A 26,842-nucleotide genomic window follows, 5' to 3' on the forward strand; every position below is an offset into this window, starting at 1 on the left:
ACTGCACTCTAGCCTGGGTGACGGAGTGAGACTCCATTTAAAAAAAAAAAAAAAAAAGAAAAAAAAAAGTTTATTTGGCTCATGATTCTGGAGGCGGGAAGTCTAAGAAGCACAGTGCCGGGATCTGCTATGGTGGCTCCGGAGGCTCCAGCGGCTCCAGTGAGGGCCTCCTGCTGCCCCACAACATGGTAGAGAACTGGGCGTGTGCGGAAACGGACCTAGCACGGGAGGCAGCCTTGCTTTATAACATTTACTCTCACTGGAACTAGTCCATTCCAGTTTAACCAACCAGCAGCCGTGGTTATTAGCAAGAATCTACCCAGTCCTTCCAGAAAGACATGAGTCTATCTTAACAACCTCATCACCTATTTTTAAAAGATTTTTTATTATTCTATTTTTTATAGAGACAGGATCTCACCATGTTGTCCAGGCTGGTCTTGAACTCCTAAGCTCAAGCGATCCTCTGACCTCGGCCTCCCAAAGTGCTGGGATTACAGGCATGAGTGCTGCCCCCAGTCATTAATCACCTCTTAAAGGCCCCACCTCCCAACACCATTGCACTGGCTTTTACGCTTCAACACGAGTTTTGAGGAGATCATCCACATCTAAACCACAGCTCCAGAGTGTGACCTAAGTGTCAGGAAGCAGTGCAGCCTCAGACTGTGAAGATCCTGATGGCTGTGTGTGGTGGCCTCGTCATCTCACCCTGCCACCTGGCTTTCCTTGCATCTGTGTCTTCTTCATAACTCGAGAGCACTGACACTTCATGGCCTCAGTCCCACACACCAGCAGAGGCTAAGATGTGTCTCATTCAATTCCTAATTCCTAAGAGAGAGATTCTGCCTTGCACAGGGCCAGATGTTCACCTGGGTCAAAAAGTAGCAAATAAACCACAAACAACCCCTGCTCCCAAACAAGACAAGGCAAGGCCCCATGGAGAAGGCAGAGCTGTGTGAAGGGGGAGCTCCATGGTGGGCACATGGCTGCTGGGCTTCCCCTGGGGGTCAGAGGAGGAGATTGCAGAGAGAACAGGATCTTCAGGGCCTGGAGAGGCAGCCCTGAGAGGTTTTCTGCAGTTATATGAGATGCAGAGAAGGAACTGTGCAGAAATGTGATAAATTAAAAAAAAAAAAAAGCAATGACAAAACAACCAAGCCCCTCCAGGTCCTCCCTAAAGTGTTTTCTCTCTCATGATTCTCTGATCAGTCCTGGGTCATTAAATGCAACTGATGATTTGGTGTAAGATGAGGTTTCTGCTTTGGGTACCCCCTCGGTGTTAGTCCGTTCTCACGCTGCTATGAAGAAATATCTGAGACTGGGTGACTTATAAAGAAAAGAGGCTTAATTGACTCACAGTTCCTCATGGCTTGGGAGGCCTCAGGAAACTTACAGTCATGGCAGAAGGCACCTCTTCACAGGGCGGCAGGACAGAGTGAGTGCCAGCAGGGGAAATACCAGGTGCTTCTAAAACCATCAGATCTCATGAGACTCAGTCACTATCATGAGGACAGCATGGGGGAAACCACCCCCGTGATCCAATCACCTCACTCCCTCGACACTTGGGGATTACAATTCGAATGAGATTTGGGTGTGGACACGAAGCCAAACCATATCACCCTCTCCCACAAGAGAGTTGAAAGAACACCGTGTCCCTAAGCCACTCACCTCATACTCTTCTTATGCAGGCACCAAGGAAATCAGTGCCGGTGTCGATGAACAAGGCAACATCTACCTGGGCTTCGACTGCCAGGAAATGACAGACGCGTCTCAGTTCACCTGGTGTAAATCCTACGAGGAGATTGCAGATGATGAGAGGTTTAAAATCGAAACCGTGGGGGATCAGTAAGTCAGGCCTGGAAGTTGGATACTGGAAACTTTTAGAAGTTCCTGCAAACAGAAATGATCGACATTCACCTACTCTTCTTCCTTTTTAGCTCCAAGCTGTACTTAAAGAATCCGGATAAGGAAGATTTAGGGACTTACTCTGTGTCTGTAAGTGATACAGACGGAGTGTCCTCCAGTTTTGTTCTGGACCCAGAAGGTAATATTTATATGGCAGAACCTTGCCTGTTTTGGTTTTATCACACTTTCAAAGATTGACACCAACATAGAAAAGACTTACTTGCTTAGAAAAAAGACGTATGTTTGCAGGAGGCTGGCGGTGGGGGCTATGTATATAAGCCAAAACTTACTTTAGAAATTAAACAAACTCTAAAGTTTATACTGTTTCCACCAAGTAGTCTCTGTTCCTGATATATTGCTTGTATAGCCTTCAACTTGTACGTTTAAAGTTGAGTCTTAGCCACATTTTAATCGTTTGGTATGCAGAGGGTAACATATTAGCTAAGAAATCCATGAAATTAATGAGAGACCTACGGATGGAAGAGTCTTCCCTTCCTTCCAACACTGAGAAGTCTGATAATCAAAGAAAAATTTTTTTATGCATGTAAAATAATTTTAACTGCCAAAGTGAAAACCTGCTGCTCTCTTACATATGGAAGACAGCAGAGAAAAGTGAGAAAAGTCTGTTTGGTAATCAAGGGGAAAAACAATAGTTTTCTTAGGTAGGTTCACAGGTCTGAGTTCACCAGGCACACAGTCTCAGGCAGGCAGGGCTGATTTTTTTAAACTGCCTGGCATCACGTGTATTTGTGTGGCCCCTCATTTTCCCCACCCACAGGGCAGCGTCAGCCTTAGACATTTTTAAATGAAGGGGCAGTGATGCAGCGTGAACTCATAGGGCTGGATGGTATCCGCAGATCTCTGGGTTTCTTTGGGTCTTTAAGGCATTTGAGTTTCCAAAAGTTTTCTATTAAAGTGCTCTCCAGGGATGGCATAAATGATCTCCAGGGATGCCCTATGATTTACAAGCAGATCCTTTAGTTATCAATCACTGTCCTGGTTGATATCATGCAGAGGCTGTGATCTGAGAGCATCCGACCCAGGATGGGTGCTGTGGGCTGGGCAGGTACCCACGGAGGGGGCAGCCAGAATCACACTCTCGGCTTCTGGAGTGTGCAGGTCTGGCTCAATGTTGGTGAAATTCGGGAAAACTCATGCACATTTAACAAGACACAGCCGGACAAATGAGGAGGCTGCACTGTCTCACCTTTCTGGGGTCCTCAGTTCACCACTCACAGGCATGGCGGGGAAAGACCCAAAATCCACTTGCATGCTTTTAAAGCAGCCTCTGCTGGCCCTGCTTCCAGGGTCTTGACCCAGTTTTGTACCTTCACAACATCCTGAAGGAATTCTGAAAAGCTTTGCATTCCTCTGCACCATTTCAAAGTTTCCATCTTAATTTTAACTATTTTAAATATTTGCAAAAGAAAAAATTCCACCTTCTCTTATATTGTGTATATATTGTGTATATATACTTCAAATATATTTGAGGCAAAACTTTGCAGTTGAAGATTTAGCTCATTCCATGTATGGAAATTCCTACCAGAAGATTGAACTGGGAAAGCCAGTCCTCCCTGTGAAACCAGCTGCCAATGTGAATTTACTTTTGGTCAGAAAAACCTAACTTCATTTTTCCATTTTGAATAGACATGTTCTTGAAGGCCTTGGAGACCACCATCTTGTTTCTGATTCTAATTTTAAGAAGGAAGGAGAAAAAATGAAGTGGCTTAGAGCCCAGATTTTCTTACCTTGCTCTTGGGACTTTCTCAGGATTGCAAAATGCAGTGTATTTTGTTTATTTATTTATCTTTTTGTTTTCATTCTTCCTTCCTGTTTTTTTCAAATTCATGGTAATACACTATAGTGATGAAATGAGCGGCATGTATATCTTTCTTTAATGAGATTGAAGAAGGAAATCTTGAGAGGGGAAGGAAAGTCACAGGCCACAAGCATGTTCTCAGCCAGTCCAATCAATTTTAGGAAAGAGCTCACATTAAGTGCAAGGATCTGGAAAAGACTCCCTTTAACCTTTCGTCTTCCAAATCCTCCCATATTCCAGGGATATACCTACCCCTGCCCCCAATTTCTTTGCCCCCATGACTGTGCCCTGCCTTGTCCTCAGCTGCCCCTGTACTAGGTGGGTTCTTTAAATGGTGAAGGTTAAAGCTGTCCTCTATGTCCCTCAGACTTGTAGTTTAAATTCCTTTCGTGTCCTCCAATTAAATCCTGGGGATTTCCAATCTTGCTCGTGTGTAGCCTTGCTGTTGTCTACAAACTTCTCTATGTGCAGGTCCAGATGAATTGAAATACTTTTTCTTCGTTTTAGAGCTCGAGCGTTTGATGGCATTGAGCAATGAAATAAAGAACCCCAGTAAGTAAGCCTCCAGCCCTGCCCCTCTGCTTGCAGCTGCTGGCTGGAGGGCCGTGTTCATTAATGCATGAGCTCTTGAAGGAACAGCTTTGGGGAAAGGATGTCCTCATTTCCTGATCCCAGCTTACAGGATTGAAACCTATTGATTTAAAACAAATATTAGCTTATATTATAGCTTGTTGAAACTTGTATTGCATACAGAATGATTAGAATTTTGGGTTTTGTATAGCTGTTCCTAATCCAAGTGAGATCCAAGATTTCATTTCCTATCAAGTGAAATCTTCTGTTATTGAATTGCATTAAATATAGAAAGAATCCAGGCATCTTTACTCATCGAACACATCCGGAAAGCTAACTGAGAACTCACGTGATACGAGGCTTTAGAGGCAACAACAGGCCAACTCAAGTTTTATTTTTTATTTTTGGCTTCCATAATCTAATACTCCAGGGTTTCAAATTCTCAAAAATTTAATAACTAGGATTGATATTTCCCTACAATTTGCATGTATTCTTCCTCACAAGGATTCATGCATTATTGACTTGCGATTTCTTTTCTTCCTGTAGCAATTCCTCTGAAATCGGAATTAGCTTATGAGATTTTTGATAAGGGGCGGGTTCGCTTCTGGCTCCAGGCTGAGCGCTTATCACCAGATGCCAGCTACCGATTTATTGTTAACGACAGAGAAGTCTCTGACAGCGAGGTGAGTTCCTGTGTGAGTGATCTCTGGCTTTGCAGGGAGCCCACTTTTGTTGTGGTAGGTCAGTTACTGAATATCAACACTCTGTCTGTTTCCATCCCTTTTTGAGCCTTAAAGATTGGGGCGTGGAAGGTTGACAAGATGAATGGAGATGGTTGATTCTTACTTACAATGTTCAAAGGTTTGATCTGGGTTACAGGAGACATCAAGAGTCTTTAAAATCTGAGCCTGTTGGAATTAAAAATGACTTTGAGCTTGTTTTTGTGAAAAGGTTCAGGTCAGGTGGGGGAAAATATTCTTGATGAATCAGTTCACTTATTCTTGATAATGGTTTTGAAGGTATCTATTTTTTGCTCTATCGTGAGAGAGGCCTCCCTGCATTCTCCCCCCACCGACAGCTTCCCATGGAAGGCATCTATGGGGAATAAGTTTCTGTGGCTTCTCTGCCTGTTTGGGCAGCAATCTTGGTGTGGCAGACTGATCTGACAGTGTGGCTGTAAAGAGTGATGTTCTGGCCAGGCATGGCGGCTCTCACCTGTAATCTCGGCACTTTGGGAGGCCAAGATGGGGGGATTGCTTGATCCCAGGAGTTCAAGACCAGCCTGGGCAACATAAGGAGATCCCATCTCTACAAAAACTTAAGAAATTAGTTGGGCATGGTGGTGCTCACCTGTAGTCCCAGCTACTTAGGAGGCTGATGTGGGAGGATCACTGGAGCCTGAGAGGTCCGAGCTGCAGTGAATTATGATAGAACTACTGCACTCTAGCCTGTGAGACAGCAAGGCTCTGTCTCAAAAAAACAACAACAAAAAAGGCACATGCTCTGTCATGGTCCAGACACCGCCTCGGTTCTGCTTTCGATTGTATAAAATGAATCTTAACAATTATGTCAGGTACTCCTTATTTGTCTGGAGAATATTTGAGAAGCCAATGGTTGTGTTTCGATACATTTCCTCTTTTCTAATTACAGCATGCCTGGGACCCGGTTAAAGGACAGCCCGATTTCATGGGGACTGTATTGTTCAGTGGTGGCTTGGGGCTCTCTCAGAGCCCCCATTTTACTGCTTCTGCCTTTTTCCCTTAATGCCCAGTGTAGACTGTGGTTGGCAACCTTAGCTGTGTACTAAGTCCTCAGTGTTGATTGGTTTGTTCATTACACAAGTTTTAGGGGAACTGTGGGATGCAGGAGCCTCTCATGCTCCCGGGCAGCCCACCTACCATATTTCTAAGCTGGACCCCTCATTGCAGTCCAGCCTTTGTGTCTGATGGGCACTTAGCAGGACTCAGTTAGATGAATGTTGATCAGACAGAAGTCTTGCGTGGTAAGGATCATAGAATTTTCTTCTCCAGTCAGTCTTTCCCATGAGAATCATGACACACTTTAAGACTCACTCCTACATGGGAGAGTTGGCTGGAAAGTAGAAAACATCTAGCTTCTTTTGGGCTGCAAAAAAGCCAATGGTATAACTATTGCCTATGGGAGACTTACTGTCTGATCCAGGTAATTGGAGAAATCTTCTTTGAGCAGAGACCATGCTATGAAATGAAATGGAATTTAGGGGAATTGCATTTTATTTGCAGGATATCTTTTGATGAACACTTCCTGCCTGCTGTATAGAGCTTGCTTTCAGGATGGGTGCCCTGGCTCCATGGCTAATTTTTTGGAATATGGCTGTACTATTTCACTTCTTTAATTAGCAATCCACAGGTGACTTTTACATTTGAAGATTGATGCTATTTTGTGGAAGCCATATAAAAGCCTGTATTTATGGCACTCATAAAATCATTCAACTTCATCTTGCCGCATAATGGCATTAGCAAGAAGCCTAATTATTTTCTAAAACCTGCCCAGACATTGCAGCACAGCAGCTAAGAAAATGGAAAAAGCTGCTATATTGCTAAGAATCTACTCAGTAAGAATCATACCTTTTTCTTACTCAGAGCCAGTTAAAGTGAGTTCCTATCATTCATTCTCTACTCATAGATGTTTGAGGTGAGGATAATGTCATACGAATAAGGACAGTGCATTTATCTGATCAACCTGAAGTTTACTCTTGATATTCGGAAGTAAACACTCCACACTGTAAAGAAACCCAAGGTCCACGGGACGGTGTATCCACTGGAATCTCAGGTCCCTGTCCTGCTCATGGCACCTCCAAAAGCGACGTCAGTCTCCAGGGATGGGGACAAAGTTGTTGTGCTTCCTGCAGTTGAGCCATTTCTTAAAATAATCTCCCTCCCTCAAAAACAGTCTGAGGTCATGCCTTCTCATTCATTTCTGTCTCTTTCTATCATTGTAGATGTACCAATTTCCTGTGCCAGTTTTCTGTTTAGAAAAAGTCTCAGTGATCTTACACAAGTATACATTGTGTGATCTACATCTCTGATATAATATTGGAATTTCTAATTGTGAAGGTGATTTTTGTGTTTATGGGAAATCAAAACCTGGGGTAGGAGTGGAGCAGACTTTATTCACACGTAAAGCCTGAAGGTCAGATTCGGTTAAACAAAAATTGCAGCATCCCCAGGAACTGTTGGGAGCTTGGGCGGTCCTCTTCCTTTCCCAGTGGACGGCAGCACCTAACCTGTACATCACCTGTTGAATATCCACTTAGCCAATGCACCAGCAGCGACAGAACAGTCAGATGTGAAGTTGCCCTTACAGAGACTGTCATGGAGTCGAAGAAATACACCTTCAATTAGAGGAGGACAGAGAAGAAAGATGGAACCCGGGTTATATTAAAACAGTAGAGTAAACACTCTCAGAATTCAGAGAAGGCAGAGAGTTGAAGAGGCTGAAGCAGTCAGGAAAGTTTTCAAGGGTAGATGGTTATTGAAATGGGTGTTAAGGAGGTAGAAATGGTGGGTCGGGGGGGTGGGGGTCAGGGATGGGAGGGAGAGAATGAGACATTCCAAGCTGCTCAAGTGCACAGAGAGTGGGGAATGATCAGGGAATAGTGACACAGGGAAGTGGAGGGGTGGGCTCAACGGAGGGGGCTGTTTGCCTGAGTGATCTTAGGAAATATTGTTGGGGAATAGGAATGGGGTCGGAAGATACAGACTTTGAATGTCAGGCAGAAGAACTTAGAAACAATGCTGAAGAAAATGAACACAGAGAAACTGAACCAAGTGGCCAGTTTGCTAATATTCATCTTCTAAAGCCTCTCCGTTGGCACTAGCATTTGCAATATCAAAACAGAAATGTAAACTCAGAGATAAAGAAGAACATTGTGAAAATAAATGCACGTGATTTATCAGAAGAAGGTTGCTGATTTTCTGGCTAAACTTACGTTGTTACCTGCCGATAGAAATTCTCTGTAGTATTGCTGCTAAGGCAAGGGCTGTAAGAGGAGTGTGGTTCCAAGGGCTGACGGGGTCTCCTCCCGCTACGCCTGCCTCATTTGCTGAGCACCACAGGTTATTAGTTTTTTGTTTTGCTCATGTGGCTCCAAGAGCCTCCCTGGGTCCTGGGTAAGATCATTATTCAGGCTGGAAAGCCTTTGCCCCAATTCCAGCTGAGATCGATCCGATAGGTAGATGCAGATCTGCAGAAAATATTGACAGCAGCTGAGACTGCCATATTGCTAACGCTGGGCACGAGGAAGCTGAGGCCGGGCATCCACACTCCCGTGATTCTATGGTGGCATGGCTGGGGCGAGTCCCACGTTGGACATTGGATGCCCTCGACGCCGTCCTGCCCTGCATTACTGCTGCATTTAGGACGAGTCACACACTGGGATGTGGTCCTTCTACCGTCAAGACCCTGCTCGATGTCAGACACTGTATCATCCAGGTGGAGTACAATGCAATCCACTAGCAGCCATAACACCTTTCAGTATCTGTTAGCGCATCCCAAACGCTGAGTGAGCAGAGGCATGGGGAAGGTGAGCTGGGAGCAGGCAATGGCCTTGGGAGGCCTCTACCCCAGATGCTGCCTGGGGTGGGGTTTCTGTGCCCAGGGTGTGGCTGCACCAGGGCAGGGAGGTCAAAAAGGGTGGTACAGGGGTTTAGCTGTTGAAGAAAGGGAGGTGACAGGTGTAGCCAGGGATGGAGGAAGGACTGACTGGGACAGGTTCATAGTTTCAGCCGATGACTGATCTGGTGGGGAAGGTCTCAGTTGATCAAGAAGGCTTCTCAGGTCTGCACTAGGAAGGACGCTCTGGTCCTGACCACATTTGCGGGCTCTCACCTAGAAGGATAATTGTCTTCCAAAATTGCTCAGTGCCACTCAGTAGTGTCAGAGACCACAGCCACCTCAACGCCACAGATGGCAGGGTGAGCTAAGCCCCCTCCAGCTGACTTTCTCATCAGAACCTTGACGGACGTGTGTTTGGTGTTTCTCACTGCCAGGCATGATGCTGGGCATGGCATGAGGCTGCAGGGATGAGTAAGGCCGTGCCTGCTCTCAGGGGCTCATTGTCTAGCTAGACAGACAGATGGCAGGAGGACACGTGGGCTGGGGAGGGTGCTCCCGAGGGCAGGGGTCCTGCTGGGGGAGGGGAGGCAGAGCTGTGGAAACCCCAGAAAACACCAAGCCTCACCCCGGGGCGTCAGGGAAGTCTCCTTTGGAGCCAGTCACAAGGGCTGCATTCGGGTGAGGTGGCCACGACAAGGGTGAGCAGAAGCTGCACTGTTGGAGAGAGGCCAGCAAGCTCAGGACTGTGGGGCATGGCCCTCAGGGAACTGCAAGGAATGACATGTATCCCTGCATTCATCCCCAAAGCAGCAGACAGGCAGGTAGTCCAGGCTTCTGTGGACTGTTCCTGTGATACAGTGTAACCTAGAAATCATGAAGCGATGCAATTTAATGTTCTCAGAGCAACCAACAGCCTCCCAATCTTTCTCTCATCTTAGCAACAAGATAGCTGCACTGCAGGCAGGAAGGGGGAATTGTGTGGGCAAATGTTTGTAGTTTGTTTGTATGCATTATATATGACAAAATTTCTTTTTTCCCCCTTTTTTTGAGACAGAGTCTCACTCTGTTGCCCAGGCTGGAGTGCAGTGACATGATCTCGACTCACTGCAACCTCTGCCTCCCGAGTTCAAGCAATTCTCATGCCTCAGCCTTCTGAGTAGCTGGGATTACAGGCGTGCGCCACCATGCCCGGCTAATTCTTGTATTTTTAGTAGAGATGGGGTTTCACCATGTTGGCCAAGCTGGTCTTGAACTCCGTGATCTGCCCACCGTGGCCTCCCAAAGTGCTGGGATTACAGGTGTGAGCCACTGCACCCAGCCCAACAAAATTTCTTTTTTCTTTTTCTTTTTTTGAGACAGGGTCTTTCTCTGTTGCCCAAGCGATCCTCTTGCCTCAGCCTTCTCTGTAGCTGGGACCACAGGGATGTGACACATTTATATACTGCTACACAGGAAAACTTGTTTTCAGAATTACAAAAAAGAGATGGTCTAATATATTAAGAACATATATTGGCAAAGACCAATACCATATGAAATTGGTTTGAAACAGTTCTAAAAATTACGCAGGCTGATTGATGTTTTGAAAGGTTTCATTAGAATTAGAGTTATTTAAGTGAAAAAGTGAAATTTAAGTACTAATATTAATTTATAATAATTTTAATAATTATCAAGAGGCACAAAAAGGTAAAAATATCAAGCCCCCAAATAAGGAAACCAGCAAAAACAAACAAACAAACAAACAAAACATAAAAAAGAGAAATAAGCATTAATAAAGGTAGGGGAAAATGGTTTTAGTGAAGTTAAAAAGTTAATAAATAAACATCACAAAATCAGAGGGAAACAAAAGATCAAATTCGCTCAATTCATCTGTGTGTTAGAGAAACACTTGTTCTTTGACTTGTAGGATTACCTAAAAAACACATTCGTATGTATCTGTGCATGTACTGTAGAATAAAATGAAACATTTTAAAAAATAAATCAAAAGTGATCAAAAAACTCAACACCTGTTGGAGGTCCATTTATCTGTTCCTCACCTGAAACCCCTGCACCCTGATGGACCACAGCAGGCTGGGGCTTGTGGGTGCTGTGTCCCGGGAGCTGAAGATGACAGTGGCTGTGGGGATTGCCTGTTGTTGCTATCCATCTGGGATTTTGTCATCAGCTGGCGATCGTTATAATTCATATCAATTGCATATCATTTTATTTTCTCCTGTGAATTTTATCTGCTTCATGTTACTAACTCATTCTTGGGTAGGTGTGGAGTCTCTGCCTAGAAGGTCCCTGGTTTGGACTGTCAGATCTCCTCACATAGCCAGGCTTTGTCACTGAGTGACAGCTCATACCCACTGTTTGATCCTTGTTCACCCAGAGGTTTCCTTGATAAAATTTCATTTTGGTTTCTTCCTGTCATAATCCCTTAAGATCTCATGACTGATGCTATTGTTAAATGTTGTGAGGGAAAACTAGGAGAGATTTCCTTGTATAATTCTCCATTTCCTTGTTTTCCTTGCAGATACACAGAATTAAATGTGACAAAGCTACTGGCATTATTGAGATGGTGATGGATCGATTTAGTATTGAAAATGAGGGGACCTACACTGTGCAGATTCATGATGGGAAAGCCAAAAGTCAGTCTTCTCTAGTTCTTATTGGAGATGGTATGCTATATTGAATATTTCCACATGTCCATACAAGATAATTCAAATGAAATTCTTTTGACTGGAGAGAAGCAAATATGTTTCATATATTTTTTTTAAATATTGAATTTAGCATTCAAGACTCTGCTGGAAGAGGCTGAGTTTCAAAGGAAAGAATTTCTCAGGAAACAAGGTGAGTCACTGACCGGCTCTCCTGCCCCCAGCATAAAGCAAAGACTTACAATTGAAGTGTTTGTCAGAAGCAGATCTTACATGATCCCAAGCGACCCTAAAGGCTGTTTTAAATGATTAAGAGGTTAGGCCAGGCCAGGCCTGGTGGCTCACGCTTGTAATTCCAGTACTTTGGGAGGCCGGGGTGGGAGGATCACCAGAGCCCAGGAGTTCAAAACCAGCCTGAGCAACATAGGGAGACCCTGTGTCTAAAAAAAAAAAAAAAAAAAAAAAATCAAAAGAAGCTGGGCATGTTGGTGCATGCCTGTAGTCCTAGCTTGATCCCAAGGTTGAAGCTGGAATGAGCTATGATCGTGCCACTGCACTTCAGCCTGGGCAACAGGTGAGACCCCGTCTCAAAAGAAAAAAAAAAAAAGACCATTGCCATTTTTTAGCACTAGAAATGTGTATACTTTTCTGTTCTTTGTCGTTTACATGTATTTTGCCTGCATTTTTAAAAATGCTTCTACCTTTAAAAGCCCCAGACTCGTCTGTTTAATGTTCACATTTCCTGTTATTGTCTTAAGTCAAAGAAACCATCAATCTAACCAGGCTCTGTGGCTGACTTGCTAACTCCTCTCTTCTATACGCTGCTGGGAGGCAGTTCTTCCGAAACACTTATTTCTTTTAGGCGCCCCTTTGCATAAAATGCTTCAATAGCCCCATAAAGCATGCACCAGATAAACGCAGGCTTTCCACAATCTGCACCCACCACTTAGCCAGATCTTATTTCCCACCATGAGGACAACCTCCTGGATGGGCTGGACCGATTTCTTCACCTTGCCCCTTTCCTGGCACCCTGTCTCTGTCGTCTTGTCTCTCCTGAGGTCTTTCCAGTTCCAAGTCCAAAGTGGGTCTTCCCATCTCCCTGTGGCCTTCTCTGCTGCAGGGGCCCAGGCTGTTCCTTTCACGGGCTCTGAGCCTTTGTGAGGGGCTGGATGTTACCCTGCACTCGGAGGACAGGCTGGCTCTTCCATCATTTGTTGAATTCCTAACATTTCTTATGAGGCTGAGCACCTCATAGATGCGTGGGGCTTACCAACTGCATAGGAAAGGAACCTGCTTTATAGCCGGGGAGTGAAGAGGAAAGTGTGCCTCTAGCTTTAAGGTCCAGACGAAGTCCAGCAATTTTAATGAAAAGAATAAAGAATGGGGGTGGAGGAGGTGGGGGCTTCATTTGGCTTTGAAATGTAGAGAAGGCAGTAGAGGCTATTCCTATCACCAGGAAATTGTTCATTCTACTTAAGATTGTGGGAGCTTTTAAACTTTCTAACTACAAACAATATATTTTAAATAGATTGCTTTTACAAATACATGTTAACTAGATACAAAGGAAAATGGATACATTTTAGATTCTCAAACATACCCCAAGGATTTATTCAAAGAATTTTTTTTTTTTTTGAGATGGAGTCTTGCTCTGTTGCCCAGGCTGGAGTGCGGTGGTGCGATCTCGGCTTACTGCAAGCTCCGCCTCCTGGGTTCACACCATTCTCCTGTATCAGCCTCCCGAGTAGCTGTGACTACAGGTGCCCACCACCACGCCCAGCTAATTTTTTTTGTATTTTTAGTAGAGACGGGGTTTCACCATGTTAGCCAGGATGGTCTCCATCTCCTGACCTCGTGATCTGCCTGCCTCGGCCTCCCAAAGTGCTGGGATTACAGGGGTGATCCATCGCGCCCGGCCTCAAAAAACATTTTTATATATGGGACTTCTATACTTCTTGAGAAAAATTAGAATATGAAGTATGAAACATAAAATCAAAACATTAATTTTTATTATTTTTCATTGTTTTTATTTCTAATAGTCACAAATATTTTACTTATTTCTACATTATGAACATTTTTTGGCCAACTTTGTAGGATGTATTTATGTATATGAAAGAAGTGAACACATACTTTCCAAATCTGCTTTGTATTTTTGCATTGAATGGCAAAAGGGTATTAGTGTATGACTTATTCCTATATGTATTTTAAATAAAAATGATTAACATTTTTTAAAGACATATATAAACCTGTCTTTGATTTTGAATGCTATCTAAAGAAAATGTGTTTTACAAAATTGCTAGGTCAAACTGTTGTTTCTTTATCTCATATCTATTCTCTTATTTAAAGGTATTATTTACCATGTTATCAAATGTTCAGTTAGACATATACTTTGGGAAACAAAATATAATTATTTCAATAGCCTCCTTTCTGAAGAGCATAGATATGTCAGTAAGAAAGAGCCATCAGACGTACGCTCCTACCAGGAAGCACAGATTCCAGTGGAGAATCAGTGTTAACACGTGTCAACATCCCAGGCCTGAAAACTATCTCAGTTGCATTCTGCACAGCTATTGTCTTCTGCCAAAAATGCACATTCTTATGTATTATATATACACACCATGCATATATGCGTAGGTATATATATAATAGCTATATATTTATTTGTTTACTTTTTCTTTTTTAAACGTTGTTTTCCCTTTTTCCCTCCTTAGGCCCTCATTTTGCTGAGTACTTGCACTGGGATGTCACCGAAGAATGTGAAGTTCGACTTGTTTGCAAGGTGAGAAACCCGGTTCTAACAGGGAAACAATAAATCTCATTCTGGTTCCCATCAGAGAGGCCTTTCAGGGAGCAGCTGTGGCCAGATCTGCGATGCTGGTGAGGAAACGTGTGGTGTCTGCATAGCTGTGGATGGGTGGAGTGGCTTTTGGGTCCTATGGACTTTTTAGTACTTGGACTTCAGTGCTTGTCTTTTCTTCTTCATGAAAAGATTACAGTGTAGTGGGATGCAACGGAAGGTTGGATTATAAAAATTTTACTTAAACGATTATTAAGTGAGTTTATGAGAAAGTGTGCCCTGGCGAAATACACCTGGAAGTGCTGCTCATATGAGTTCATCAGGAAAGGAAAGGCATACTTTGGAGACAAGATACTTCTTTCAGTTTCATTTAACAATGTAGTAATGAAATATGTTTTATTACTAAATATAAAAATCTGTTTTTTAAGCAGCAAACCTTCAATTTAATAACTGCCTACTATTTGTCTCAGGATGAGGGGATGGGGGAAAAAGATCAATAATGCATTATTTTTACCCCCCAACTAGTTTCTTATTGTCTACTGGATAAGAGAGAAAAGTAAACAGATAGTTTCAATAAAGAGATGATTCCTGAGCTGCGTGTGCCAAGGGGACTAAGAATTATGCAGGCCAGTGAGTGGGAAAAGATGGTTCTAGGAAGATCCAGCAGCAGGGAGGGACAGAGAAGCTGAACTGTGCACTTAAAAATAAAAACAATAAAAAACCCAAGGCTGGTGGGCAAGTGGGGCATTCCCCTGCAGGACCCAGAGGCTGGCCATGGTCTGAGAGGGTACAGAGCACCTGAGGGCTGTTAGTGCAGTGACACGGGCTGCTTGCTGACAAGGAAGGCTGGAGGTGGCAGGGCTGGAGGACGATGCTTCAGTAGGCTGCTGAGAGATGGTAACTCCAGCAGGGCAGTTTCATATCCACAGAGAGAAGGAGATTTAGGATACACATCCAGCAGTTAAAACCAGCAGGGGCTGGCAAGTAGCTGGGTGTGGGTGAGAGGGAAGTGTATTGGAGGACCGAGTGGGTGTGATATTACTCGAGATCAGCACTGTATGGGGAGGGCCAAGTTTCAGGGTTTTGAGAATACATTCAATTTCACAAAGATTTAGTTATATCTGTGGAATGGGCAGTAAGGCATAACCAGCTCACAACAGGACATGTGAACCTGGCAGCAATGGGAAAGTCAACTGGAGCACGTGGATTCATGAGATATCGTGTGTGGATTCATGAGGTACCGGGAATGCTTGGCTGTGGACATGATGCAAGTGGGTCAAGCTGCCAAAGGACAGCCTTTAGAGATAGGAACGTCACAAACAATTGGGGCATTCTGGAAAATTCAGATTGTCAGAGGAGAAGAGGAGAGCAGCTCCGGGATTATTGAGCAGAAACTCTCAGAGAGGTCAGAGGGAAAGCAAGTGACTTGGTGGCCACTGGCAGGGAGGGACTTCGGAGTGAAGCGCTGCATGGCCGGGTGAGGAGGGGCGGCTGGAGGCAGCATAGGCTGGGTGCTGGGCTTTCCAACCCCACTCCGTGGCAAGATGGGGTCTCTATGTGGTGGGCTGAGGAGATGGGACACAAGGGGGGATACGAGCAGGAGCCCGCTGCCCTCTGAGGTGCTCAGCTGGCAGTGAGGGAGAGAGAGGGGAGTCAGGGCGGCTTTGTCTTTCTTTCTGGATGGGGACACTCAATCCTATTTATAGGCAGAGGGGTCAGTGGAAGAGGAGTCACAGGTGAAGGAAGGCGAGGGCATGGGGGTGCAGGAGGGGCAGTGCTGGCCTGGAGGGGGATGAGACCAGGAGGTCAGCACAGCCATGCAAGGGGCTGCTTGGCCCCCAGGGCAGCTCCCTGTGAAGGACAATGAGGGGGCGGCGGGAATGCCAAAAATCAGGGCAGAGCAAGCGGCAGATCCGTCAGTGCAGCCCGTTGGTTTCACACTTTTTCCAGTGAAGGGTTGGAAGGTGTTGAAGATGAGGAAGGTAGCCCACGGCACGGGGAGTGGAAGGAGTGGGCTGTGATTGCCACTGAAGGAGGCACGACAGCAGCTCCTTATTAAGAATGGAAATCATTGTTGTGTGCACCAACGTGGAGATAGCTCGTAGTGGCCCACATAGGGGCGTTGGGGTTGATTTTTCCAGACGTGGCCAGTGACCTGGTGTGAGTCAGGGGACAGACTCATGATTGGGGTCTTGCTGGATGGATGTTGCAAGAAGGGAAGATGGAATAGGAACTTTGGGTCTCGCTTAACTGTCGTTAGTTGGTCAACCAGCTGTCTAAGTTAAGCAGGAAAGTGAGGCTAGGCGGGATAAATGGAGAGGAGGCAGGGCTAAGCCTTGGTGATCTCCACTGAGCCACCTCAGCGGGGACACTGGGGTGTGAGCTTGTTGATGCGCTTAAGTGTCAGGTGGGGACCTGCCGTGAAGAGGAAGTGCGTGCCTGTGGAGCGGAGGTCTGCAGTGCACTCGGGAGTGGACCAGGGCACGGGGATTTGCAGGAGGATGGGGCATGGGGGTTTGGAACTAGGTGGGTGTTGAACACACCCTAGATAGGTGCAGGTTGCTCCTAGAAATTTGTGTGATGAAAGGAACCTTTCTTACTATTCTGACCATCCTCAGTATTGGCAATTAATTTGCAATTTGATTTCCTGTATATATTATATATATATATTTTAATTGCCAATCTAATTGCTTACTGTCTCTTAAATCAATACTGTTTTCCCTTCCTTTCTTCTTGAAAGAAATTTATATATATATAATTGATGATATATTATATATATATATTAGTGATAACTAGAGCTAAGGCTTTGATTCGATAGGTTCGATAACATAGTCAAGGTTGTGGTAAATTTATTATAGAAAAATACTTAGATTTATTTTTGGTAGTGAATTTCTTGCACTAGTGTGTTTAAAAGGAAGATTCAGAAATGAAAACATTTTTAAAAGAAGAGAAGGTTACTTGCAAGGAAGCTGCAAGGGAGGTGGTCTTTAGAAGTCTTGCTCAACAAATGAAAAGCATAATGGATATTTAAAGGGAAGAATCCCGCCAGGTGACTGATGATAGCCTGTGTATGTAGTCCATTTATGCTGGAAAAACAACTTTCTCAAATTATTTACCCTACACAGAAAGGTATGTTTCTTCCAAATTTTAGACATCAGCACTGCAAAAATCAGTTCCTTAGGGAGTCAGCAACTCAAAGCCCAGAGCAAGTCAGAGTGACTTGGTTATGGTATCGGTTTATTCGTTTTGTTGTTGTTGTTGTTGTTCTGACCATGCCATACAAGGTGTGTGTACACTCCCAAGGCCAGTGGTGAGACCCCCGAGTTCTGCTTTCCATGGGCTCTGATATCATCTTAGTGGGATAGAACCATCTATAAATATTTAAAATTATTTTAGGTTCCCTGACTAAAGTGATTCATAAATCTTTAAACACAGATATTGGGAAAACTAATATTACTTGAGATTTGAGGGTTTTTTGTGCAATTTAATACATTTGATTTACATACTTGTGTCCCTGTCCAGCCTGTGATTCTGTGCACCATTTTGTCTACAGGGCTTTTCATTTAATAATGTGGTGCAGATGGTTATTTTAAAAATTATTAACATGAAAAAATAGATGGAGAAAAACTTATGCAAGGATACATTCACATTATAACTTCAGAGAAAACCATTTTTAAAAGTTTAAGACACAGAGAAACCATAATCATAAACATAAGAAAATCTGTTAAACATTTCTTACACGGCGGAAGTGGAGAATTAGCGCTGACTGTTAGGAAGTGTGAGTCAGGCATGGGCCATATGTAGCCTAAGAGGTGATGTAATCATCTTTCCTAGACATTCACGTACAGTTTAGGTGCCCATATTTTAAAGAGTTTATGGTACATAGAAGTTGAGGGAGTGCAGAGAAGAAACAAATGGGTTATTTTGGGGAATTAGAACCGCCTCCCCCACTTATAGGACAAATACATTAATTACATATATTTATTTTAGAAAACAAATTGAAGGTCATTGGAAAGGCATTTATTGGAAAGGACCAGCAATGTAAAATTGGAAAGGACCAGCAATGTAAAATTTTTTTGAAGAAGAGAGGAAGAGAAAACAGTATTGACTTAAGAGACAGTAAGCAAATAGATTGGCATTGAAAATAGACACCAAAGAAAATTTTGAAATGTTAAAGTAAAGGGAATCATCTCCTAGAGTCATGGAGCTTCAGCCACAGTCCATTCTAAGATTTGTTATCAAGGAGTGGTTCTGACTTTAGAAGGAAGACCCTACTTTGCAGCTCAGTGGGATACCTTCCATCTATGTATTCCACAAACATTGATGGGACAACCTCTGTGTGCCAGGCAGGCAGCCATGCACTCGGGGACAGGTGTTAGTGAAACAGACGAAACCCCTGCTTCACAGAGATTCAGTCCCAGTGCTGTCAAGAACGATGCCATTTCCCATAGCCGATGTGGAAATTCTAAGCTGTGTTGCACTGTTACCCTAGCAGAGCTGATCACACTGTTGAATCATTTTCAATCTTTTGTCATCAACATCACTCTTCTTGAATCCACACGGGATGTGAACGTCGAATAGTCAGACTTGTATAATCCCATGGGAATCATACATTCTACCATGCTGAATCAGAATTCTTCCTCATCCCTCAGACCAACGCCAGAGCATGTGAATTGGAATGCTCATTTATCTTCGGAGTTCCGCAAAGCTTAGTTTCTAGCCAGTGACTAAATTGTGAGGAATTTCAGTATAGGGAAGGTCCTCACCTCTAGTGGGCATTTTTGTGTTAAGATTTCATTTTCTTTGTGTCCCTGTACCTGAAATGTGATGCTGCTAAAACAGCAGCTGCCAACCAGCTTTATAGACCCCTCAGAATATTCTATATTATTTAGAAATCCTCATATATATTGCTTAAGACTTGTCTTTGTTAATGACATTTCATATAGACCAAAAGATCTTTACGCCATCTAATTTCATGGACCAGAATGACGAGAATCATTTATCCTTCTGTGAGCAACTGTGAGGACTTAATTATCTTAGAAGCTGGAATTTAGAAATGTGTTTGACGTTATTGGGAGCGACAGCTTTTCCATAAGCCTTCGTCTGAGACTGTCTATAGTAAAAACTAAGGTTTTTTGAGGGGGGGGGGCTCTGTGATTTAAAATTCTAATAGACTTTCTTTTTCTCATGAGTCAGAATGATTTACATACTAAACTGAAGATTTCCACTTCATAGGTTGCAAACACCAAGAAAGAAACCATTTTCAAATGGCTCAAGGATGACGTTCTGTATGAAACAGAGACATTGCCTAACCTGGAGAGGGGAATCTGTGAGCTGCTCATCCCAAAGGTATCAGGCATTGAGTAACACAAGACGAAAGCAAAACAAAAACGGCACTTTCAAATAACTCGTAAATTCTGCATTCCTCTAATTTGCATCCTGAATTTCGGTGGTTTGCAAAGAAAATGTATTAGAGTTTATTACGTTTTCTAAGATTGCAGTATTGATTTTACATAAATATGGAATGTGTTTTCTTTGTAGTTGTCAAAGAAGAACCATGGTGAATACAAGGCAACCTTGAAAGATGACAGAGGCCAAGATGTGTCCGTCCTTGAAATAGCTGGCAAAGGTAAAAGAAAACCTCCTTTGTTCTGTGAACAAGAAATTCCTTTCACCAACAGGATGCAATGTGTTCTGAAGGCAGGTCTATCTCTAGCCTCAGCTATAGCACAGCTTGTTTCTTTAGCAGTAACACTGTAGAAAAAAACAAATTTGTTCTTTGGTAGCCTTCAGTTTTTTCAGTGTTTTAGAATAATGTATGATATTACTCTGGGTTTATATGAAATGTCATTTCGGTCCATCATCAGAAGCCAAGCAACGCATTACTAATGCAGTTAAAATGATGGAAACACTAAAGCAGTGATTCAGTTAAATGTAGAGTTGGATTTATGTTGAGTAAAACGTTCTTGATCCTTGTTTAAAAGTGAATAGGTTAAAAGGATTTATCGCACATATAAGCCTTTTATGGATAAATATTGCCATTTTAATGATTCATTTTTCAACTGAACCTTACAATTTCCTGTATCGATTTAATTAAACATTGAAAATGCTGCTAAAATTACATGTCGTAATGGTGCGTATCCCTTCTTGTTTTCAGTGTATGATGATATGATTTTGGCAATGAGTAGAGTCTGTGGTAAGTAAATGCCTTTTAATTTTCAAGTCATTTGGGGTGGTGAAATCACTATTTCCTGAGACGGGCAGTCACTGCTGCAAAAGAGTGCACCATGGAGCTGTGGTGGGGGTTCTGTGCGAGGCCCTGGATGGAAGGGCAGGGTGGTGATCTGCTGCCGATGAGGCTTTTTAAAGGACTTCCCTCAGTTTTGTCTGGAGTCTGAGTTTTACTTTAAGAAACTCAGTTTGGGCTTCCTCATTAGCCATTTCTTCTATCCTGCCTTAGGTTAATTGGCATGATTGCTTTGTATATAATTGCTATGAGCAGCTTTTTACATGTGTTGAATAGCCGTAATGAATTTTTAAACCTCTCACTTTGTGTCGTACACATTAAACCATGTTATCTTTACAAATAAATGCCCAGAGGTGGGATTGCTGGATCACATGTCAGTTCAGCTTGTTTTTGGAGGAACCTCCACACTGTTTTCTATAGTGGCTATATTAATTTACATGCCACCAACCGTGCACAAGTATTCCCTTCTCTCCTTGCCAGTGTTTTATCTTTTGTCTTTTTGATAATAGCCATTGTAACAGGTGTGAGACGATATCTCACTGCAGTTTTAATTTGCATTTCCCTGATGATTAGAGATGTTCAGTATTTTTCATGTATCTGTTGGCCATTTTTCTGTCTTCTTTTGAGAAATATCTGTTCAGATCCTTTGCCCGTTTTTAATGGGTTGTTTTCTTCCTGTGGAGTTCAGTTCCTTATGGATTTTGAATATTAGTCCCTTAGCCAATGCATAGCTTGAATATATTTTCTCCCAATCCATGGGTTCTTTCTTCATTCTGTCAATTGTTTCCTTTGCTGTGCAGAAGCTTTTTAGTTTTGTGCAGTCCCATTTATTTACTTTTGCTTTTGTTGCCTGTATTTTTGATGTTCTATCCAAGCGATCACTGCCCAGATCCACGCGGCGAAGCATCTCCCCACGAGCTTCCTTCCAGTGGCTTCGCAGTTTCAGGTCTTACGTTTAAGTCTTTTATCCAATTTGAGTTGATTTTTCCATGTGGCGTAAGTTAAAGCGCCAATTTCACTCTTCTGCATGTGGATATTCAGTGTTTCCAGCACCATTTATTAAAGAGACTGTCTTTCCCTATTGTGTCTTCTTGGCATCTTTGTTGAAAATCAATTGACCATCAATATTTAGTTTTATTTCTGGGCTCTTTATCCTGTTCCATTGCCCAATCTGTCTGTTCTCATGTCAGTGCCATGCTGTTTTGGTTTCTGTAACTATATATTTTGAAATCAGGAGTGCGATGACTCCAGCTTTGTTCTTTTTCCTAAGGATTGTTTAGACTATTAGAGGCTTTCCTGGTTGCATATGACTTTTAGGATTATTTTTCCTTTTTTTTTTTTTTTTTTTTTTTGAGACGGAGTCTTTCCCTGTTGCCAGGCTGTAGTGCAGTGGGTGAATCTCGGCTCACTGCAACCTCCATCTCCCGGGTTCAAGCGATTTTCCTACCTCAGTCTCCAGAATAGCTGGGACTACAGGCACTCATCACCATGCCCAGCTAATTTTTTTGCATTTTTAGTAGAGACGGGGTTTCACCATGCTGGCCAGGATGGTCTCCATTTCCTGACCTTGTGATCCGCCCGCCAAGGCCTCCCTAAGTGCTGGGATTACATGTTTGAGCCACTGCGCCTGGACAAGGATTATTTTTCTATTTCTGTGAAAAACAACATCGAAATTTTGATAAGAATTGCATTAAATCTTTAGATTGCTTTGGGTAGTAAAAATGTGGCTTTACTGTTATACTCATGAAATTATTTTGTGTTAAAATATCTCATAATGTGTCCAAGGGCCACTCATGGATAATAGAACTGACCAGAAGGTCTTGAAGAGTGAGTGTGTATAAGGCAAATGCAAAAAGCAGAGTCCTCACTGTGTGCTTGTCACCTCGAGGCAGAGATGCAGTGGCTGAGGGGACACGCACATTATGTTGGGAGTTGGATAGGGACAAGAGGGGACAGGCCCAGAACTTCCCACATCAATAGGGAGCCTTTATTCTCATGGGAAACCGGACACCATGGGCTGGAGTCTCTCCCCGACATATCAGAATGGAAGAAGTGGAAGCCATGTTGTCAACACACTCACACCCACACACTCACACCCACACACTCACATCCCCACACTCACAGCAGTCACACACACGATTTCCCACTCACACATACACACACACTCACACACACCAGTGTACCCACACCCTACACACTCACACATGCACACACTTACACGTGAACTCACACTGACGCACACACACTCATACACACACTTATATGGGCACACACTTATGTGGACTCTCACACACTGATGCATACAGACTCATACACAGGAGCCCTGGGAGGCTGGGGGAGCACTGGGGGAGGCTGATACAGGCTAAGAAAGCACTGGGAGAGGCTGATGGAGGCTGGAGGAGCACTGGGGGATGCTGATAAAGTCTGGGGGAGCACCGGGAGAGGCTGATGGAGGCTGGGGGAGCACTGGGGGAGGATGGGGGAGCACTAGGAGAGGCTGATGGAGGCTGGGGGAGCACTGGGGGAGGCTGATAAAGTCTGCGGGAGCACTGGGAGAGGCTGATGGAGGCTGGGGGAGCACTGGGGGAGGATGGGGAAGCACTGAGCGAGGCTGACGGAGGCTGGGGGAGCACTGGGAGAGGCTGATAGAGGCTGGGGGAACACTGGGGGAGGATGGGGGAGCACCGGGAGAGGCTGATGGAGGCTGGGGGAGCTGCTTCTGGTCTGTGTGCTTTGCTCTCAGGCTGCTCCGACCCTCCCGTGTTCTGCCTGGTTAGGGTGGTGTTGGTCTCATGAGTCAGTGTCAGGGAATTTGAGCGGAAGGAAGGGGGGGGTCGGGTGGGGGAATATGGCTCTGCAGTGTGTTGACTTCACCCAGTTCCCAAGCTGTTTTTCAAGTTGTGATTCCTTGAAGGGTGAACTTCTGTCTCCGAGTAGAGGAAACAGAGTCCCACCTGACTAGGGAGGGGAGATGGTGGTCAGGGATCTCTGCCTCTTGCAGATTTTCAATAACCCTCCTGTCTGCTGCCGGCCCAGATGCAGGGACCCTCGGAGTCCTGAGCTCACTCCGTTCGCTGGGCACTTTTTGGCTTTCTTAGCCCCGCACAGTTCGCTAGACCTCATGCCCCTCCCTCCACCTCCAGAAGCTCTGGGGATGGGCTCAAATTCTGTCATTTCCTCCCCTGTTGTCCCTCAGGTTCCTGGGTGGTTTCCTCCTTTGCAGTGGACTAGCAGGGTTTAGGGAGGTGTGGAAGTCCAGGCAGGCAGTACCTCGGCGTGACGCGGTGACGCAGGCAGGCAGTACCTCGGCGTGACACGGCGACGCAGCCGCAGGCAGGCAGTACCTCGGCGTGACGCGGTGACGCAGGCAGGCAGTACCTCGGCGTGACGCGGTGACGCAGGCAGGCAGTACCTCGGCGTGACCCGGTGACGCAGGCAGGCAGTACCTCGGCGTGACGCGGCGACGCAGCCGCAGACAGGCAGTACCTCGGCGTGACGCGGCGACGCAGCCGCAGGTAGGCCGTACCTCGGCGTGGCGCGGCGGCGCAGCCGCAGGTAGGCCGTACCTCGGCGTGACGCGGCGACGCAGCCGGAGAGAGCTTCACGCACACTATCTCTTCATTCTTCCTGAGCTCTGTCACGGAGGGGGCCTTTATTTATTTATTTTTGGCTGATGTTCTTTCTTTCCTCATATGCATTTAAGGATAAAAGGAAAACAGCTTCACCATCATAACAGTTTTTATTTTGGTTTCTATTTCTTTACATAGTTGGAGTCACAAATACCGTTCATGTTGTTTTTTCCCCCACATATTTTATAATAATTTTCTTTGTTTTATATAGATGTTACATTCACATTCACTTTTAAAAATAATTACTTATTATTTCATGGAATCACAATCTCATGGTTTAAGCTCTTTTCTATAGAGAAATTAATGAGTTTTCATTATTTTAAATAATTGTACAGTGCACATCTTTGGGCAAAAAAAGCCTCTTTCAGTATTTAGGAATATGTTCTTTGAACTCCTAGAAGCACAATAACTATGTAGAAAACTAAGAGTAATTTTAAGATTCATAATATAAATTTCAAGTTGCTTCCCAAAATGAAAAAATACTGTTTAAAATGCCTCTTTGTTGCAATATCCTCCGCAACAGTTGGTGATCGTCTTATTTTCCATTATCTGTGCTAATTATGTAAATCTAGTCTTCTAGGTAACTGTATGTGAATGTAAATTTCCAAAGGTTGAGTATCTGATAACAATCTCTACTTCCAGTTCAGAGCTTCTGCCTTCATTAATGCTACTTCCTTATCTTCTCCTTTCTGACCTCTGACCCATAGATCATCTACCTCAAGCGAATTAGTCTACATTTTTATTCCAAGCACACTGTGTGTGTTCTCGTTTATTGCATTTTCTTATTGCCCCTGGGGTTTCTTCTGCTTTCCTTCCTCTGACCTAAGTTTCATTTGTCTTGAAGAACCAACTGAGGTGCTCCCATCTCCTTGACTCCCACCTGAAAGAGTCCTGCTAAATCTTAACGTCCCTTTTGCAGATTTTCTACAATACTGCAGCTTGGGGTCAACTCACGTAGCATTTACCATGCACTGTTGTTATTTTGCCTCCTTTTCTTAAGCAAAGCTGCTGAGGGGCAGATGTTGAATCTTTTTAGACAGTTGTATATCTTTTACAGTATTCTGCAAAGAGCTTTTCAGATAATTCTAGCATGGTAAGAGCTTGTTTAATGAATGGACACAGCATGGGAATAAAGTATAAGAATTTGTGGCTGGCCGACTTTATGAGAGACACACGTGAAAACAGGATTGCAGGTGGGGACAGGAGGGCTTGCCACAGCGACGCCTTCTGTGATCGCACAGCAAGCACTCCTTTTCCTAGATCTGAGGATGTTTTATTTTCTGCAGGGAAATCTGCTTCGCCACTGAAGGTAATCTGCACCCCAGAAGGAATACGACTTCAGTGTTTCATGAAGTATTTTACAGAAGAAATGAAAGTGAACTGGTGTCACAAGTAAGTATGACAGCAGCCGATGGGGGCCGTGCCGTAGACGGGGCTGTCCAGGGCGCACGGCTGGGACCAGGCGCTCCCTGGGGAACATCAAGGCCATTTCCCCTCAAAGTTTTATAATTTTGAGCAATGATGACAACCTTTAGCTCAGGGAAGGGGGCCCTCACGGCAGTGGGGAGGATGTGGAAGAAGGAGGCAGAGAAGAAATGCCTGATAGTATTACAGACAAATTTCTCCAGTGTCTCAGTCACCAAAGGTGGCTTTACTAGTAACACACATTTTCTCTGGAAGCGAACAGAGAGCTGAGGCAGAACTAATAAATAATGTGTAGAAACCAGACTCCAAATTTCCAGTCTGTTGGTTTTCCACTAGACTTGATTAAAAGTAAAAGGACCAAAACAAGCCCAATCATTAAAATGAAAAACGGAAGAAAACAAGACCAAGCCTGAAGACACAGCACGGTTTTCTGTATTTCATGCTTCTCTGGGTTGGTACGGATCACTGAGAAAACTACCAGAGACTTCTCATGTAATCCATAGTACTGGGCAGGTCCCTGTTGCCCTGCCTCTGGGGTCTGGCTCCTTCCCAGCCAAAGCACAAGCCGACATCTGAAACAACCAGGCAAACTGCTGGCTGAATGAGGAGTCCCCGAAAACAGGACTCGCGTCAGGGTCACCAACCCCTTAGACATCACCGCAGATAAAAGTGGACTTCAGGTGGGTGGGAAGGACAGACAGAGCAGGGACGGTGGCTTTTTATAGATCTCTTCGCTGTCCAAAGGACGACGTGTTCAGGCCAATTATTTGATGGTGTCAAGGCACCCAGATGTTAACACCCCTTAGTACACTATACCCAGGATGCCCACGCTGCGCCTTTAGTTAACGCCCCTTAGTACACTATACACAGGATGCCCACGCTGCGCCTTTAGTTAACGCCCCTTAGTACACTATACACAGGATGCCCACACCACGCCTTTAGCTAACGCCCGTCAGTACGCTATGTTCAGGGCGCCCACACCGCGCCTTTAGTTAACACCCCTCAGTACGCTATACCCAGGGTGCCCACACCCTGCCTTTAGTTAACGCCCCTCAGTACGCTATACCCAGGGCGCCCACACCCTGCCTTTAGATATCATAGTTATCTAATGAATATTTCCAAAGGAAAATCGATGGTTATGACTATTTCACTTTTAATATCTCTGGTTTGCTTAGGTGACTGTAAGTAAATTGAAGAGTTGAAAGCATATATGTTCTTAGCTTT

General features: G+C 44.2%; 1 protein-coding gene across 1 annotated transcript in view; it reads left to right on the plus strand.

The window, feature by feature from the left end:
• Positions 1-26,842, plus strand: part of MYOM2 (myomesin 2) — a 100,607-nt gene that overhangs the window by 58,581 nt on the left and 15,184 nt on the right. The window contains exons 22-32 of the mRNA XM_054498927.2: positions 1,686-1,842; positions 1,935-2,041; positions 4,229-4,273; positions 4,838-4,974; positions 11,400-11,544; positions 11,657-11,716; positions 14,232-14,299; positions 19,553-19,666; positions 19,859-19,946; positions 20,475-20,513; positions 25,480-25,585. Of these exons, the coding sequence (XP_054354902.1) occupies positions 1,686-1,842; positions 1,935-2,041; positions 4,229-4,273; positions 4,838-4,974; positions 11,400-11,544; positions 11,657-11,716; positions 14,232-14,299; positions 19,553-19,666; positions 19,859-19,946; positions 20,475-20,513; positions 25,480-25,585 (1,066 nt within the window). The remainder of the gene's footprint in view (positions 1-1,685; positions 1,843-1,934; positions 2,042-4,228; positions 4,274-4,837; positions 4,975-11,399; positions 11,545-11,656; positions 11,717-14,231; positions 14,300-19,552; positions 19,667-19,858; positions 19,947-20,474; positions 20,514-25,479; positions 25,586-26,842) is intronic.

Source organism: Pongo pygmaeus, chromosome 7, assembly GCF_028885625.2.
Source record: "Pongo pygmaeus isolate AG05252 chromosome 7, NHGRI_mPonPyg2-v2.0_pri, whole genome shotgun sequence".
Taxonomy (NCBI): Eukaryota; Metazoa; Chordata; class Mammalia; order Primates; family Hominidae; genus Pongo; species Pongo pygmaeus.